General features: G+C 40.0%; 1 protein-coding gene across 1 annotated transcript in view; it reads left to right on the top strand.

Annotated features, from left to right (window-relative positions):
- Positions 1-18,541, top strand: part of LOC122805337 (solute carrier family 22 member 6-A-like) — a gene marked incomplete at its 3' end in the record, with an annotated part of 180,832 nt that overhangs the window by 96,326 nt on the left and 65,965 nt on the right. Inside the window, exon 6 of the mRNA XM_044075424.1 lies at positions 15,552-15,664. Coding sequence (XP_043931359.1) covers positions 15,552-15,664 — 113 coding nt within the window. The remainder of the gene's footprint in view (positions 1-15,551; positions 15,665-18,541) is intronic.

The raw sequence follows: 18,541 nt of genomic DNA, 5'->3' as shown, positions 1-18,541 counted from the left end.
GCTAGAAGTCTATATCTCAAAATGCACTCACTCAAAGCACTCCTTAAAATGGAGAACATCGACATTTGTGCTGTAACAGAGACCTGGTTCAAGGTAGCAGATAGCACCCCTACACACCAGGCTATAACTCATTCCATACCTTTTGACCACAGAACTTGGACTGAAGCTCCAAAGGCAGTGGTGTTTCCATATTCATAAAGGATGCACACACCTCCAGACTGGTAGCCCAACAAAATGAATCAGAGATACATCAGGTGCAGCTGACATTGGGTAAGACAGCAATTCAGGTCATAGCCTGCTATAGGTCCCCAACCATGACCCAAGACTCCCACTCAACATTCCTAAGCACCCTGGAGAATATTAGCGTCCAACCTAATGCTCTCATACTGGGCAACTTCAACTACCCCTCCATTAACTGGGAAAACTACTCATGTACCAATACACTTCATCAACGTTTCCTGGAATTCATTAATTCCAATGCCCTGGACCAGCTCATTCTTACCCCCACTACGGGTAGCAACATCCTTGACCTGGTCATTACTAACATGGGTGACTATTGCTCTGTACCAATAGTCAACTCCTCCCTGGTTAGATCTGACCACAAACTAATCACCTTAGAAATCCACATCCCTCCCACCCCTCCCGCAAAGGTAGCCACCATGGAAAACTTCTCCAAAGCTAACTTTGGGCTCCTAAAAACAGAGGTGGCTAACTTTGTCACCCATGCAATTGGAGAACGGCTGCATGACTGCCGAATCATACACTAATGCCCTGTATGAATATGTACACAAATGCATGGATCTCACCATACCCAAGAGAACCAAGACTCTCTCCTCCAAAAAAAGAAAGCCAATCTGGTGGTCCCCTGCTATAAACAAACTCTACAACAGAAGGAAGAAACTGATGAGAAATAAGGTGAAGTCCCAAGATTGGAAAAACTCCCTTATCAGCCTCAACAAAAAGTTGCGATTCCTCATCAAATCCTCTGTAAAGAATCTCCACGGCAATACCCAGATTTGCTCGGAGCTGTTGCACAATGGCACCTCCTATTCTGAGCCAACAGATATTGCCAATATACTGGCCAACAGATTCAGTGCCAACTTTACCCCTCTCTCCCCCACCAAAGGACCAATCACAATATCAGTAGATTGCCAGGCACCCAGTATTACTGCTGCACAGGTTAAAACAGCACTGTCCAAGGCCAATAATACAGCTTCTATGGGACCTGACAATATCCCTGGCTGAGTTCTACATGAACTACAGAGTGAACTGGCACCTCACCTGTGTGCCCTGTTTAATCACAGCCTCACCTCAGGCTTTGTCTCTACTGAATGGCACACTGCTACAGTGAACCCTCTCCACAAAGGAGGAGCAACTAGAGATCCTGGGAACTATCGCCCCATTACCCTGACAAGTCTGATATGCAAAGCTATGGAACACATCATCATGGACCTAATAAACAAAGATATAGGGAATCTCCAAACTCTGGATCCCACACAGTTTGGTTTTCTGAAGGGTAGATCATGCCTGCTCAACCTGGTTGATTTCTTTGAGTCAGTCACCAGAGCTGTGGATGAAGGCAAGGTGGTTCATACAGCCTACCTTGATCTGGCCAAGGCCTTTGATACCATTCCCCACTCAGAAATCATAGAAAAACTCACTAAGCTAGACATCAACTGCTATATCACTCGGTGGGTTGCAAACTGGCTCACAGACAGAACCCACAGTGTGAAAGTAGCTGACTCCAAGTCCAAGTGTTGACTAGTCATGAGTGGAGTCCCACAGGGTTCAGTCCTGGGTCCTCTCCTGTTTGGTATCTACTTCTCTGAAGTCCAGGCCAACACAAAGGGACTCTGACTGAAAATGTTTGCAGATGATTGCAAGTTGGGAGCCATAATTAACTCCCCAAGTGATGTTGACATCCTACAGAAAGGCCTCACTGAGACCAATGACTGGTGTCAGAACCATGGCCTTAAGCTCAATGCCAAAAAATGTGTCTTCATCCACTTTGGGAAAAACCCGGTTCCCATGGATTACCACATTGATGGTAGTCCACTGAACACAGAAGGTGTCATAAGAGATCTGGGAACACAGGTTGACAGCAACCTCTCTTTTGACCACCACATTACCACTGTGGTCAGAAAGTCCTTCTATGAGGCACATCTCATTACTAAGGGTTTTGCATCCAGGAAGAAAGAGGTCATTGTCTCCCTCTACTCTTCCCTCATTAGGCCAATCATTGAGTACAATGCCCCATTTGGCATGTACCTCACTAGACATCTACAACAACTGGAGAGGCTGCAAAAATATTTCACAAAGAGGATCATAGGCCTTAAACACTTGTCCTACATGGACAGACTCAAAAAACTCCAACTATTCTCTGTCTCATATCGCCTACTTAGAGGCGATCTCTGCCATGTCTGACCCAGCTCTGTTAGAAATGCTACATCTAAAGAAATCCCAATCCCACCACACTACATGCTCCAGAAACCTCAACCTCATTACCACAATCAACAGAATAAGCCGGAGGGACAGGTTCATAACCCAGAGACTGCCCATGCTATGGAATAGACTTCCCATACATGTCAAGCGGAGTGCCTCACTGGCCATCTTCAAGAGCAATCTTGATGAGTGGATGGGAAATAGAAAATTCACCCTGGGGATCACTCCAGTGGCTCTACTTGACAGAGGCACTGGGAACTAAGGTTGGGTGGCACGATGCCAGGGTAATCCTATGGGCTAGGCTTGTAAAGTCTCCAGGGCCATTAGCCTTGTACACACCTATGAACCTAAAACAGCTATTATAATGACAAAATTTAATTTAAGTAAGGAAATGTAGTTAAATATCCAAAACTAGATATTCAGTAGAAAATAAAATGAAGTTAATGCAATTATCAGTAAAAAATACTGTTTCTAAGTTCATTGATCTTTTAATTATTTTGATGCATCAGAAGATACTGGAGAAAGAGCTTCTATCCAGAATGTATAAAGTGGTTAAAAATACTACAAAACATTACAATGAAAGTTATTGGGATTATTTCAAATCCATAAACAGTTATTATCCAAGTGAAGAAGATAAAAATCTATACTATCATCTTCAAAGCAAACTACTTACTCATTACAATGGAGGTTATTCTATTGTAGGATGTTGGATATGCAAGTTGAATATTAAAGCAGATTGGCAACACATGTTTTTTGATTGTAAAGTTAAAATTATTCTGGGATAATATTAATGTTTTTTTACAGGCTTTATTTACTGCTCAGTTTACTTTAACTAAATCATTAATTTTATTTAGCACAACAATACCTACTTGTGTCAAAAAATAAACTACTAACTTTTATGGAGTATTTTAACAATAGCAAGAAAAGTAATCACCAAGAACTGGAAAAAACAAATTGACTCCAACTTTGAAAGAATTTATAAATATTGCAGCCGATGTCTGTCATTTAGAACTTCTTACAGTCAAGATGAGAACAACCAGAATTACAACTTCTTACAATGCCTGGATGAAATTTAAAGAATGGGTACCGATCTGTCAGTAAGAAAGATTGTTTCACGAATGTTTAGAGTTTTTGATATTAACTAGACAGCTCTGTAAATAGTTGCTTTTATTGTGTTTTGATATTCTTTTTTCATTAGTTTGTTTGTTTAATTATCTAATTTCTATATATATCTTAAATGCTATATTTTGTTATCTAATTGTTACATTTTTAATAAAATATTTGAGAAGATTATAGCTAGGTGATCAGATTTTACCAGTGAGGTAGAGACAAGGCAGGAGGAACAAGAGAGGAAACAGCTCGCAAGGACAAGATCATGGTGGTTAACACCCCTGTTAAAGGCAGGGAGAGTCTGCAGTGTGGACTTGCCAGACACAAAGTCAAAGAATCTCTGGGCATATTTACTGGAGGCTGTACAAGTTGACCATTTGATGAAGGGAGAATTAAAGTATCCATTAAGAATGTCATTAGGCTTTGTGGGTAGCTTAGTGGCTTAATTTAGGTAATCAGTATGGTTTGCTGAAAACATGGAAGGGAACTTATATTTGCCAATGATCTGGAAGGCAGCTTTCCTGTGATACAATAGGATCTCTAATAATTCTAGGTTTGTATAATGCAATATCTGCCAAGTGACAATGAGGTGCTGTATAAATATAAATATGCTACTACAGTTTCCAGTGGAATTGAGTACGTTAGGTACAATATCCTGGTAAGGAGGGAACGTGATTATTGTTCTGAAACCAAGTATCAGTAATTATATAAATATGGATGCATTTAAAGTGAGGTAAGTCTGAAGCTCTGACATTTTTTGTTTACGTTTTTAGCACTGAACAGAGCAACCCTGGTGCTCTTTAAATTGGAATTTGCAATATGGCTATACTCATGAATTTAGCACTACCTAAAAGGTACAAGGGGGGAGACAAAGGTTCTAGTAAATATGGGAAAACATGAGCCAAGAGTGTAGGCCATCCCAGGCAACGCACAAGACTCTGTTAACTTTCTAAATCTGCACAGGCACACCTGTCCACCCTAGAATGACACCAGTTAACAAACCAATTACTATAGCCAATTATTTTATCCTTGAATTTAGACATGGTTCTTGGAGAGGGAACAACAGTAATTAATACTAGTAGCTTTATCTCTTTAGGACTCTATTTCACTGCATCTCCATTAAGGAAACTTCCCACTTCTATGTGCAGTAGTTTTTTTGAGTATTTCCAATTATGTAACCCCCTGATAGGTGTATTAATACATGGCTATTAAATTTAGTGAAATTCTGCTAACTGTGCTACTTGTGATAGCTGCAGGAAGGAGGCCTTGCAGACATTAGCCCTGTCCTTAATAATTTTACCTAACACTGCACTATTTTACAATTAATGACACTGCATGTTATCGCTGCTATGACAGTAACATAGTTTTGCCCTCTTTTGTAAGCTGTTGTTCTTTACCCATTTGTAACTAGTATTAGAGCCATAAACAACACAAATTACATGTTTCAGGACTGCTTTGCAAATCAGCACAATGTGGGCAGTGACTTGGCTCTAACAGATTATTTTCAGTTGGGCATCTGGCTGAGGTAGTTTTGCTCTGTTTCAGCTCACTATGCTCACCTTTGCTTTGCTCCTCTACCCTAACCCATCCCTTCCTCCTGTACTTCATTTCCTTTATTTATCCTCAGCTCCACCCCCATCTTGTATCAGCCAATAATAATGTCAGATAATCTTTATAAGTATATTATGTCATTCCCAAGTAATTTCCCCAGTTGTGAGTGCTGACTACTTCATTTCTTGTTGTTTCTCCTCTGTCCCATTTTCCGCTATTTGCTGTCATTGTGTTTCAGCTGTTTACTTTATAGTAGACTGTAGTGCTGCCCTTACAGTTATCAAATTATCTCTTTTTCTCATTTCTCATGCCACAATACAATTACCTCCATCACTTTAAAGTTGGTGAGAAATGTATCCCACTTTTGATGTGCTGATGATATGGCTAGAATAGGTTTATAACACAATATTGCAAGGTAGATGGCTATGACTCTGTGGTGACACAATTCCCTAAGACTGCTGCTTATCATATTGTTTGTTTTTTAAAGTGTTGGCTCATATAGCAGTCAGGCTGCTAAACAAACCAGGGTTGATTGAATCATATTTAGGGCCTCATCCCTGTTTGTTTGTATCTTTTGGCTTTTCCTGGTTAGGGGTCGCCACAGCGGAACTCCAGTCCGCTAATGATTGGTAGTGGATTTTTACGTATCGGGTTACCAGCCCTGATGCACAACCTTCAATGAAGGCACGCCCCATTCACCTATGCCTCCACACAAAAGATGCTCTAGCTGAGAATCGAACGGGACAACATCTTGCTATGAGGCGACAGTGCTACCGCAGCACACCACCATCGCAGTTATGCCACCAAAATGACTTAAGTTACTCCTTCGTACTTTACTTTCCCAGCTTAAGTCTCAAGCCAGTGGCACCTTAGTTCTCAGAAGATTACATAACAAAGTTATTTTAATTAATGACACCTTCTCCATAATTCGCACCAGAACCTGGTGCTCCCTCCCATCATGTCTGAGAAGACAATACAGATATATGACTTTTGTTTTGTTGCTAATGCTTTCAAACAAAAGAAGGTAAAGTGTCACTGGTTTGAATCCTCTAGAGTAATTTAAATTTGCTTTACTCCTCACCCACTTATTGTTTACTTACACTTTCATGTCCTAAATATCAGCTAATCCAACTCAGCTAGCAAATTTTTAAACATATGAATGATCAATATTTTTGTGTGCAGTCTGTTTTTAAGCATATACCACTCTAGTTTCAAGATTGTAAATGCTGATATATTTTGTTGTTATGCATGACTGATTCCAATCCAAACTGTATTATTTGTTTTTTTTGTATCTGCTGTTATTTTTTTATACTGTTGATGTTGTAGCCTTGTACATTGTTTCCAGGCTGTGTCTGATGTTGGTCTGTCATGGACCAGTACATTAGCCAGCAAATTATTAATAAAATAAATAATTAAAATAAGAAGTAGATTCTGCCTCTCTTATCATGCCAATTTTATGTACTGCAGTTCTGGAAATGAATGTAATGTCTCAAATTTCACCCAAGAATTACATATATAGTTTAGGTGGTAGGGCTCAAATGGCTGAATGCATTCTATTTTATACCACCTATCTCATATAGTGTCAAAAAAGCAGCACACCTTCTACCTTACATTGCACATAATTTTGTGCAAGAAGTCATATGTAGTGCATAGCCAAAATCATTGTGTACCTCATGGAACTCCTAGAAATGTTGCTTGAATTGTGTGAGAATGGAATAAAAACCCTATTGCCTCCTATCATTCAGTGCCTAGAATGCATTATTGTGACCTTCATATTTAAAAAGACTTCCCCTATTACAAATGCTGTTCTGAGCAAGTTAGTGTGAGAAGTGTGACCAATGGCTTTTTTAGCTGCAGGGTCCCTAGACAGAAGCGCTACATGATGTGAAGTACAAGGCTGAATGCCCTGTACCTCACACCACTGAGACCTAACGAAGGATAGGTTCATAGGTTGGTACTAGGCTATCGGCCCTAGGGCCTATACAAGCCTAGCTATAACAATTCCTTGGATATTTCTTCCCACAATATTTACTTCTCTGGACCCCTGTCTAGCAGGGTGACTGACATGATCCCCAGGGTGAATTTCCTATCTCTCGTCCAATCATCAAGGTTCCTTTTTAAGAGGGCCAAGGAGGCGCTTTGCTTGACATGTATGGGCAGTCTATTCCAGAGTATGGGGAGTCTCTGGGTCAGGAACCTATCCCCCCAGCATGTTTTGTTCATTGTGATGACAAGGTTAAGATCCATGGAGCGTGTGGCTCTGAGGGATTGGGATTTTTTTAAGTGGAGCATGTCCAACAGCTCAGGGTTTGACATGACCTTGTATGTTAAGCAGAGATCGCCTCTGAGTAGACGATATGCCACAGAATATAGCTGGAGTTTTTTAGATTGTCAGCATATGGCATCTGCTTTAGGCCTGTGATTCTTTTAGTGAGGTATTTCTGTGGCCTTTCCAGCTGTTACAGATGTCTTGTGAGGTACATACCAAATGGGGCATTATACTCTATAATGGGTCTAATGAGGGATGAGTACAGTGGGACAATGACCTCCTTTTTTCTGGATGAAAAGCCCTTAATGATGAGGTGTGCCACATAGAAGGATTTCCTGACTGTTGTGGCAATGTGGTTATCAAAACTGAAACCACTGTCCACCTGTGTCCCTAAGTCTCTCATCACACTTTTGATGTTTAGTGTACTGCCACCTATGTGGTAATTCATGGGTACATGTTTTTTTTCCAAAGGAGATAACTATACATTTCTTGGCATTAAGCTTGAGCCCATGGCTCTGGCACCAGGCATCTGTTTCTGTAAGGTCCTTTTGTAGAATATCCACATCATTTGGGGATTCAATAATGGCTCCCAGTTTGCAGTCATCTGCGAACTTTGTTAGCCAGAGTCCCTTAGTGTTGGTCTATACTTCAGAGAAGTAGATGCCAAACAAGAGTGGGCCCAGGACTGAACCCTGAGGTACTCCACTTGTCACTTGTCTGGAGCTGGATTTGGAGTCGGCTACTTTTACAGTCTGGGTTCTGTCAGTAAGCCAGTTGGCAACCCATTGAGTGACATAGGGATTTATGCCCAGCCTAGTAAGTTTATCTATGATTCCAGAGTGGGGGGAGGTGTCAAAGGCCTTGGCGAGGTCCACATAGGCTGTGTGGACTGCCTTACCCTCATCCACAGCTCTGGAGACTGATTCGAAGAAGTCAATCAGATTTAGGAGACAAGATCGGCCCTTCACAAACCAAAACCGGGCGGGGTCCAGTGTTTGAAGGTTGCCAGTGTCTTTGTTTATAAGTTCCATGATAATGCATTCCATGCCCTTGCAGATCAGGCTTGTCAGACTGATGGGACGGTAGTTCCCGGGATCCAAGACGGATCCCCCCCCTTGTGGAGGAGGATAACTGTAGCTGTGCGCCACTCAGTGGGCATGAAGCCTGAGGTGAGGCTATGATTAACATGACACTTAGGTGAGGTGCCAGTTCATTTTGTAGTTCATGTAGTACACAGCCTGGGATGTAATCTGGTCCCATGGATGCTGTATTCTTAGCTTTGGAGAGTGCAGTTTCTACCTGTGTGGCCATGATTACAGGAATTTGGCAATCTTTTGGTATTGAGATGGGCCCTTTAGGAGGTGAGAGGGGGGTGAAGTTGGCACTAAATCGAACTGCCAGGATATTGACAATATCCTTGGGATCAGTATATTTAATGCCATTCTGTTGTAGTTCAGAGCAGATCTGAGCATTGCCATTTAGATTCTTGACATAACTATAGAATGCCTTGTGGTTGTCTTTGGAATCTTTGGCAATTTTATTTTCGTAACTAGCTTTTGAGGATTTTATGAGGGATCTCAGCTTCTTACTGAAGCTGGTGAGGGAGGTTTTTGCATCCTGGGATTTTCCTCTTTTCTGCAACAGTTTCTTCCTACTGTTGTATGGTTTGTTTATAGCAGGAGACCACCAGATTGTCTTCTTTTTTTTGGATAAGAGCATCTTGGTTCTATTTGGGATGGCACGATTCATGCATGAGTGGATGTGCTCGTACAGTGCCTTAGTGTAGGATTCTGCAGTTGAACTTTCAGATCCCATCTGCATGGGTGTCATGAAGTTTGTCACTTCTGACTTCAGTAGCATGAAGTTTGCTTTGGAGAAGTTTTTTTAAGGAGGTTTCCTTACTGGGGCGTGGGGGTGGGATGTGGATGTGAGGGGTGATTTGCTTATGGTTAGACCTGACCAATGTGGGGGTGACCACCTGTGGAGCATCTATCTCGCATGTTGGTAATGACCAGGTCTAAGATATTGGAGCCCCTGGTGGGACAATGGATTAGTTGATCCAGGGCGTTGGAATTTATGAATTCCAAGAACCGCTGGGAAAAGGAGTTGGTACCCGAGTACTTTTCCCAGTTAATGGCAGGGTAGTTGAAATCACCCAGTATTAGGGTGTTTGGTTGTATCTTAATATTCTGCAGTATGTTTAGAAAGGTGTAGAGAGAATCTTGGGGCATGGTGGGGGATCTGTAGCAAGCTACAATTTGGATTGCTGTCTTACCTAGTGTTAGTTGCACCTGGAGAATTTCAGATGCATTGTGTTGGGCAACTAGCCTGGAGGTGTGAATATCCTTGCTGAATATGGACACTCCTTCACCTTTAGTGTTTTGGTCTTGGTTTTGTGGCCAAAAATTGTGGTAAGAGTTGTAGCCTGGTATTGCAGGAGTGCTCTCTGGAGCCTTGAATCAGGTCTCAATTACTGCACAGATATCGATGTTCTCCATTTTTAGGAGTGCCTCAAGAGAGTGCATTTTGAGGTTTAGACTTCTAGCATTGAGTGGCATTACCTTCAGGTTTTGCATGCTTGTATATGTTATGGTGGTGGTTTTATCCTTTGAACCTTGCCTAAAAAAGGCACTATAGGGGTGGCAGGAGCTTTAGCCAGTAACCTGAATCCCAGGGGTGACAGGTGCAGACCATCTCTGGCAAAGCATCGTGGTTTGTCGATCATGTCTTCCCAGGCAGACAGATAGTGGATCCCCTTTGAATGACACCAGAAGCTTAGCCAATTGTTGAAGTCAATCATTTTGTCCTTATACTGTGATATCATTGTGGGCAAAGGCAGGATGCTACTCAGGGCTAGGGTCATACCTGCCTGGGCCACATGATCCAAGAGCTCTTCCATGTCTCTTTTCATGTAGTCCAGGGAGGTATGTCTCAAGTCATTCACTCCAGCATGGACAATGACAGAGTCGTATTTGTATTTGTTGTGGAGTGACTTGAGTGCATGCATTATGTGGCGGATCCTGACACATGACAGGTAGCTGACTAATTTTCTCCTTGTTCAGCCTGGTGAGTGGGACATCAGCGTGCCTGACTATAGAGTCACCTATGACTAAAGTGTTGGGTCCATTGTCTTGCCTTAGGGGCTGTTGTTGGGTGGCATACTGGTGTTGTGAGATATGTGTCACTTTGGTTATGACTGGTGTTTGTTTGTGTTTCAGCTTCGAAGGTCCTTATTGCTTGGGCAGGTTAATGTTAAGGGCCTCCACATATGTGGAGTTAATGTTTTAGTACAAAAATTGGAAAACTGATGTAAAACTGTGAAAAACATCGAATGTAAGAAATAAAACCTTAGCATTCACAACCCTAATGACTCATCCTACCTATTTATCAGAAAGTGCAACCTCCTAAAATACTATATGTGGTAACAAAATACTTTTCCAGTAACAAAGCATTTCTTTTTATTTCTCCCAGATTAACTTACAGATAGGCTTTAGTCAAAGAGTTGGGCAGACAGCAGTAAAGTACTAAAGCAGCAGTTTATAGCCAGACATGATGCCTCAGTTTTCACGATGGTGCAGCGGTTAGCATTGCTGCCTCACAGTAAGAAGTTCTCTGGTTTGATTCTCGGCTGGGGTGCCTTCTGTGTGGAGTCTGCATGTCCTCCCTGTGGTCACATGGGTTTCTTCCGGGTGCTCCGGTTTCCTCCCACATCCCAAAGACACGCTGTAGGTGGATTGGACACTCTAAATTTGCCCTAGGCATGAGTGCGTGCATGTGTGTGCCTGCTGTGGAAGGTTGGGCACTGGGCTGGCAGCTCAACACCATAAAACTCCACTGCCAATCATGAGCAGACAGGTGATCTGCTGTGGTGACCCCTAACTGGGAAAAGCCGAAAGAAGAAAATTTAGTTGGAGAATTGAGGGTTTATGTACCTGGACTCATGTTTAAGATGTTAAGGAAGTACCATTTCCCAGGCTTTGCATGTCTAAGTGTATGGGTACATGTATGTGTATGCATGGTACTGTTTTTGCAGAAAGCCTCAGTTGTCTGTGCTATTTATGCTAAGTCTAAGGTTGGACTGCAGTGATAGCCCATTTGTTAAGATTACATGATATAGTTTCCACTTTATTTATTGGGCTAGCAAAAAGCTTATATAATAACTGCCTTTTTAAAATGTATATCTAACAATATGCATGTGTATGTATTTATATGGGTCTACCTGACAACGTCGACAAGCCACAACACCGACAACCAGTTTACCGACACCACATAACCGACAGTCCACAAGATCGAAAAGCCACAACATCGACAACCATTTTACCGACAGCACATCAAAACAAATCCCCTGTCCAAAAAGCACACACAACACAACAACACAACACCAAAATCCTTACAAACCCACACTAAACCTCACATACACAACTATCTACAACCTTAACCCAAACCCTAACCCTAAGGTCCGGACACTATCACACACCCTAACCTACTCACCCTAACTAACCCCTAACCCAAAAGACTATCACCACTTACCTAACTCACGCCTCCTAACCCTAACTCACTTAAGAACCCTAACCCAAAGACACTATCACTACCGCACACTTACCTAACCCACCTAACCTAACCCTCACTTAACCACCTACCTACACTATCACTACCAAGACACTTACCTAACTAACTCAACTCTAACCCTAACTTAACCCCCAAACAATCACATATCGCACACTTACCTTACTGCGACCCTAACGTCACTACCAGATACTTACACAGCTTTTCCCATGTCGGTGTTCTCAGCGTCGGTGTTCTCAGCATCGGGTCTTCTCTCTTCTCAATCGATCTTCTGGTAAACTGGTTGTCGGTGTTGTGGCTTGTCGACGTTGTCAGGTAGACCCATTTATATATATATATATATATATATATATATATATATATATATATATATATATATATATATATATATATAGTTAGATAAGTTCATATATTCATAAGTTAGATAAAACATTCAGCCTTGTGGCTTTCAAGGAACACTCTCTGTAATTGCTGGATCAAAAACCATAGCTCCAGCCCAAACATTCAAAGACTTTTTAAATTTTACAAGACTATTTGCACCTCTGATATATTCATGTAGTGTATTCCATAATTGTACAATCCTATGTGTGAAATATTCTTATTATGTAACTCTAAACAGAATTTTAATTTTTGATTTTTATATGTCTTTGGATTATATATACTTCTAAATTCAATAAAGACTGAAGAAGAGTCATTAAACAGCATATAGGCAAGTAAAAGTCAATCCCTGATATATCTATATACTGTTTTCAAAGTTTGTGCAGGTGTGCGAGCCCTCTGCACCCTCCACACCCCACACCACCCAATAATTATATATACCAATCCCGAGATTGCACTACAGTGGAGAAAAGTGTAAATGTTCGATCCTCACTGCAGTGCGATCTCATTCGGAAATGTTGAAAACAGTATATTTTAATTTTAATCAAGTGTTTAAATGAAGCATCTGTTGTTCTCTTTGCTCCGCAATCTCCATTCAAAAAGTCCAAGTGTTCTCGGACATGCGCATTGGGTACTTCATTCTTAAAAGTTTAGATATGGTGCAGTTTCATTATTCTAAACATTTCATTTATCTGGACATTCGATCTACTGAAGTAGATCCAGCCAGAGATATATATATATGTGTGTGTGTATATACATATATATATATATATATATATATATATATATATATATATATATATATATATATATATATACACACACACAAACACACACACACACACACACACACACACACACATATATATATATATATATATATATATATATATATATATATATATATATATATATATATATATATATGTATGGGTCCCGTTCTAATGATCGACATTTCAAAATGTCGACATTCATCTGGCCGGGACCATATGATCGACATTTGAAATATCGACCATGGGGAACCGGCATCACGCTACAGTAGTGTGATCTCGGAGTTGGTATATTAAAGTTATGGGGGATGTGGGGTGTGAAACCCCCCCCCCCCACGGAGGATGCGTTTTGTGGTTTACTTGAATGGTCGAGATTTCAAATGTCGATCATATGGTCTCAGCCATATGAAAGTTGACATTATGAAATTTCGGCCATATCAAGTAGACCCATATATATATGTATATATATATATATATATATATATATATATATATATATATATATATATATATATATATATATATATATAGAGAGAGAGAGAGAGAGAGAGAGAGATGGATCATGGTCAAATGGGGCCGTAGGCAAGGAAATGGATCAGCCCACCTCCTGCACCCCCCCAGCTATTGCAGTGTCCCATTGCTTGACTATTTTTCACCAGTTACCATAAACACAGTTTAAACCTGTCAGCATGTGTACTGTTTTCTTCTTTACTTCTATGATTAGAGATATTTAAAACTTTCATTTCAAAATTTTCTAGCACAAACACTGATAACTGTTTGCTAAACAAACCACTACAGTCTCTCAATGAAAACAAACTTAGCATGAAAAATAAACTTCTCTGCCTTTGAACTCACATTCATTGAAACAGCATTGGAACCTATGTTCTTCCAGTTAGCAGTGAAACAAAACATGTGAACCAATAATGAAAAAAACTACTCATTACAGAATATTTCAACCACAAAAGGCCTCATAAACATCTGTATTTACAATCCAACAATATCAGTCAATATAAACAATCTCTGCAGAAGTAAAATCCATCTGAATAATTCCATATTAAAGAGATCTATAATTAATGAAGACTTTGCTGCTGGCAAACAACTTCAAATTTCAGTGTTTCATGTAGAAATTCAGTGCCTGCTGCCTTTGAAGAATAAATTGCCTATGTTACATTTAAAACAATGGCAAGCTGGTAATATTGCAATGGGGAATGGGTATCAAAATGGCAACAGGTTCATAATTATTAGGCATCTCGTCCAAAGAAAGACACACTCAGGAGTGCAGCAACCTCCCACCCTTGAATGGCATGCAGTATCAGCACTCCATCTACATGGTGCGAGAAAATAATCCACAGCCTTCTGCATCAAAGGCAAATACTCTGTCTGTTGTGGTACTAACACTGGCTTCAAATTTGATAGTGCAAACACTGATGATGGCCATTTGCTAAACAAAACAGTTACACATTGAAAACATGAGCATGAGTAACAGTAAACATTGCTTACCTTGAACCTCAACATTCCTTGAAAATGCACTGAAACTCAACAGTCCTTGAAAATATACCTGTTGATGACAGTTTAGTGGTTGGTGTAGAGGATTCAAGCTCTAGTATTCTGTAATCAGGGTACAGAGTTTGAGCCTGAATAAGTTAACCAACCTACCATCCCTATCCGGGGCATTTCACACACACACACACACATACACACACACACACACACACACACACACACACACACACAAAAAACCACATACCCACACATCTCTCTAACCTGTTCTGTGTTCACCGCACAAAATCCTCACTTCTCTCTTCCAAATGGAACAGCAACTCTTCATAATCCATAACTGTTCAAATGTGCTTGCATCAGCTGCACATACAGACACTACTAAGGATGTACTTTGCATGTGTCCTTAAAGAAGAAATGTAATGTATGCAGAGTGCATTCTTAAAGAAGAAATGTAATGTATGCAGAGTGCATTCTTAAAGAAGAAATGTAAACGTATTCTTAAACAAGAAATGTACGTTTTGTGGCAGCCCCCTGGTCAGTGGGCCCCCCAAATCCACACACACACACACACACACACACACACACACACACACACACACACACACACACACACACACACACACACACACACACTTGCTGGTCTCCATTTCAGAAACATTGATACAGCCTGCATTTAGAAATTGTGCTTGCACCCCTTTTAGTTGTGCAACTTGCATACCGAGGAAATTAAGGTTTGATGCACTTACACAATATACATATACAAGTGGTCTAAAAAATTGTGACTCCTTAATTATTCTTACAGCCATATTCCATGTTATCACTGTTTATATGTAATTTTGAGATAGACTCTTAAGCAAAAAGAATTTATGTTTAATTAGCTTGATTTGAAAGGCATCGACTCAGGCTACAGTGCAAAATATGCTAGTTTACTTTTGCTTATATACTTTTCTTAACTTTTTATGCAGATGCTGAATTCCAGCGTGAAGGACTTGGCAAATGTCAAATCATCATATACACTAGTTGACCTTGTCTACACACCTAAGATGAGAAAAATTTCCTTATACCTTTCATTTGCATGGTAAGTGGATATATTCTATGTCTGCTATAAAAGAGGGTATGACAGCCTCTAAAGTTGGACCAGGTCCATCCTTCCACTGCTGAATACTATGAAACACTTGTATCTATTTTTATAATGCTTGGATTATGCTGTACCTGCTGTTTAATCTTAAGGATAGAAGACCTTTCTGCATGCAACAGCCAACTATCAATATATTTAGCCATAACCATTGGAAAAGGAAACTACACTACTGACTGCAGTAATACGGAATGGGACTTACACACTTAAAGCTGATATTAAATGAGTTTTTTCTCAAACTATGTATGCAGTGTATCAGCAGGTGTAGTTTAGACTAAAACTTTGAAGCATTCCCCAGAAATGCAATGCCTTTATTTTAATGCAGAACAGAAATCCTGTGCTACAGTTTGAAATTTAGATTCTCAGTAGAGTCAGCTTTATAATACTGGTGCCCTAAGTAGAACTAATGAAGTCTGAGCCCCACATTCAGACATCAGCCTATATGTACGGGGTAATATTTCTGTGCTCTTACTTTCTAGGGCTGTTTTAGAAGTCCATTTGCTGGAGAACCATTAAGGGAGAAGAAAACAGCGGCTAGGCTGGTTTGCCTTTCCTGGCTGCTATCCAAATAATTTCATTTTCCACAACAACTCCTAGTATTACCTGGGGAAGCTGCAAGCATATGAATGAAAGAGGGTCCAAATGCATGTGGTAGCTGGAAATGTAATCTTATACATCTGCAAGCATAAATGAAGGCCAAAGAGTTGCAGATCAGGCAAAGGTCAAATATACCCACAAACAGAGAAAAAATTCCAGGCTCTGACCACTACAGCTAAACACCACACGTAAATTTATTGATGTAAAAAATAAAAAGGCTAGTGCTTTCGTGGCAACAAAATACTGCTTCTTTAGATCATTTTGGAACCTAGTAAATCATCTTCTGATATAGAAATTTAAAAATATAATTGACCAATCCATGTTACTAAACATTTACTGAACATCCAATCAGATACCATCAAAAAACAGCTCCTTTTAGATATTGTGCCAGTTCTAGAATAAGGTTAACAACCAATAAAAATATAGGAGTTTATTCATACACCAATACAATTCACTGTTGTCATAAATATGCAGAAACAATATATGTCTAAGGGAGAAACTAGCTAAAACCCAATAAACAATCGGAATTCTCTTCAAAATCCAGTAGCAAAACAGCTTTTGACACTTCATTTAAATATGCACCCTTCTATGTAATTTACTACAATCAGGTCAAAAGATCATATTGAAAATTGGCATAATGGTTAGTGCTTCAGCCCCACAGATACAAGATGTGGGTTCAACATCCGCACAAAACAACTATTTCCATTGGTTTAACATCAGTTAAAACTAGCTAAATAAAAAACTACACACATTTCTGAGCATCTCAGTAACAAGTGGAGCGCTGTACCCACAAAACCTGCACACTGCAGATCTATGTGGCATCACCGTGTAAACCAGAGTACACCAAACCAATGCAAATCCCATTCCATTCACACACAACCACCAAAAATATACCAAGAGCTCTTGATCACGATATTATTTTCATCAACATATTCCATCCATCAATGTCTCAACATATTCCATTTCACTCTTCTTAACAGAAATATATGTTATTTAATCAAACTTCATAAAGACTCCCAGTAAATAAATAAATCACTGCCATTTCACATCTATATGACAAGGCTTTATACAGCAAGAATACAAAGGCTGAATCTGTGAATACAGGGAAGAAGTGACAAGCCTGGAGAACCTGACACACTTATCCTACTGCTAGGGGAGAAATGCAGGCAAATGACAGACCATAGAGAAATGAAGTAAGGAGATATTAAACCATTAAAAGAAATACAAGATTAACACTGTTAGTACCCCTTCTAAACACAGATTAACAGAGACAGATCCCTTCGAAACACAGATTAACAGAGGCAGGGACCTTTCTAAACACAGATTTACTGAGTCAGGGATCCTACTAAACACATAATTAACAGATATAAGAGCAGTAATAACAAAGTCAGAGGGTTCAGCAACATTTAACTGATTCAGGTAGGTATCCAAAAAGTCAAACATGATGACACAGCAGGATTAAAAGAATCAAGTTTAAAGTATTTGGAAAGGTTCCCGGATAATTCTCAGCATCAGAGGCATCCATCTATATTTACAATATCTGAGAAATGAGCACCCTTAATGGAGTCAGAGGACACACAGCAGAATTTAAGGAGACAGAAGACACCTTACTGGATTACTAGACTCAAAAGGTCTCAGCAGGAGTAACTGGCGCGAGAGGAAATGGAAGTACTGATTCATGGGGCCCAACAGGATTACTGAAGATGAGAAACACATATTAAAATGAGTCAGAAGGCCCTTGGTAGGATTACTAGCAATAAAGTATGCTGTAGAATTAACAAAAGCAGACATCTGAGCAGAACTAAAAGGTTCAGGGAGCCAGCAGTAATATTACAGGAGTAACTGGATGAACAATGGGATTAGGAGAGATAGAGGTCACCACCATATCTCTCAACTGTACAGATTTTTATAGAATGTCCATATTTTGCCTCATTTTCTTTGGTCCATTTTTCACAAAAGTTTGTTTTTCTAGGAAATCAATGGCAAATCATTGAAAATTGAAGTCATAAAATAATGACAGACATTTGAGTTTCAGACTTCATACCCTTCAGAAAATTCATACTAATGCAAAACCTGTTATTCTATCAACTTTCTAAGTTTGTTAGAGCAACATTTAAAAGTTGTTCATATTTTTGGGCCTTTGTCCCTCCATTATTTGTGGCTTTGTTCAGATTTCTTGCTATAACAGGTTGAGAGGCATGGACAACACTACCACTGCCGGAG

This window comes from Protopterus annectens, chromosome 6.part1 (genome assembly GCF_019279795.1).
Source record: "Protopterus annectens isolate FY-2018-M chromosome 6.part1, PAN1.0, whole genome shotgun sequence".
Taxonomy (NCBI): domain Eukaryota; kingdom Metazoa; phylum Chordata; order Ceratodontiformes; family Protopteridae; genus Protopterus; species Protopterus annectens.
This window is presented reverse-complemented; position numbering and strand designations above follow the sequence as displayed.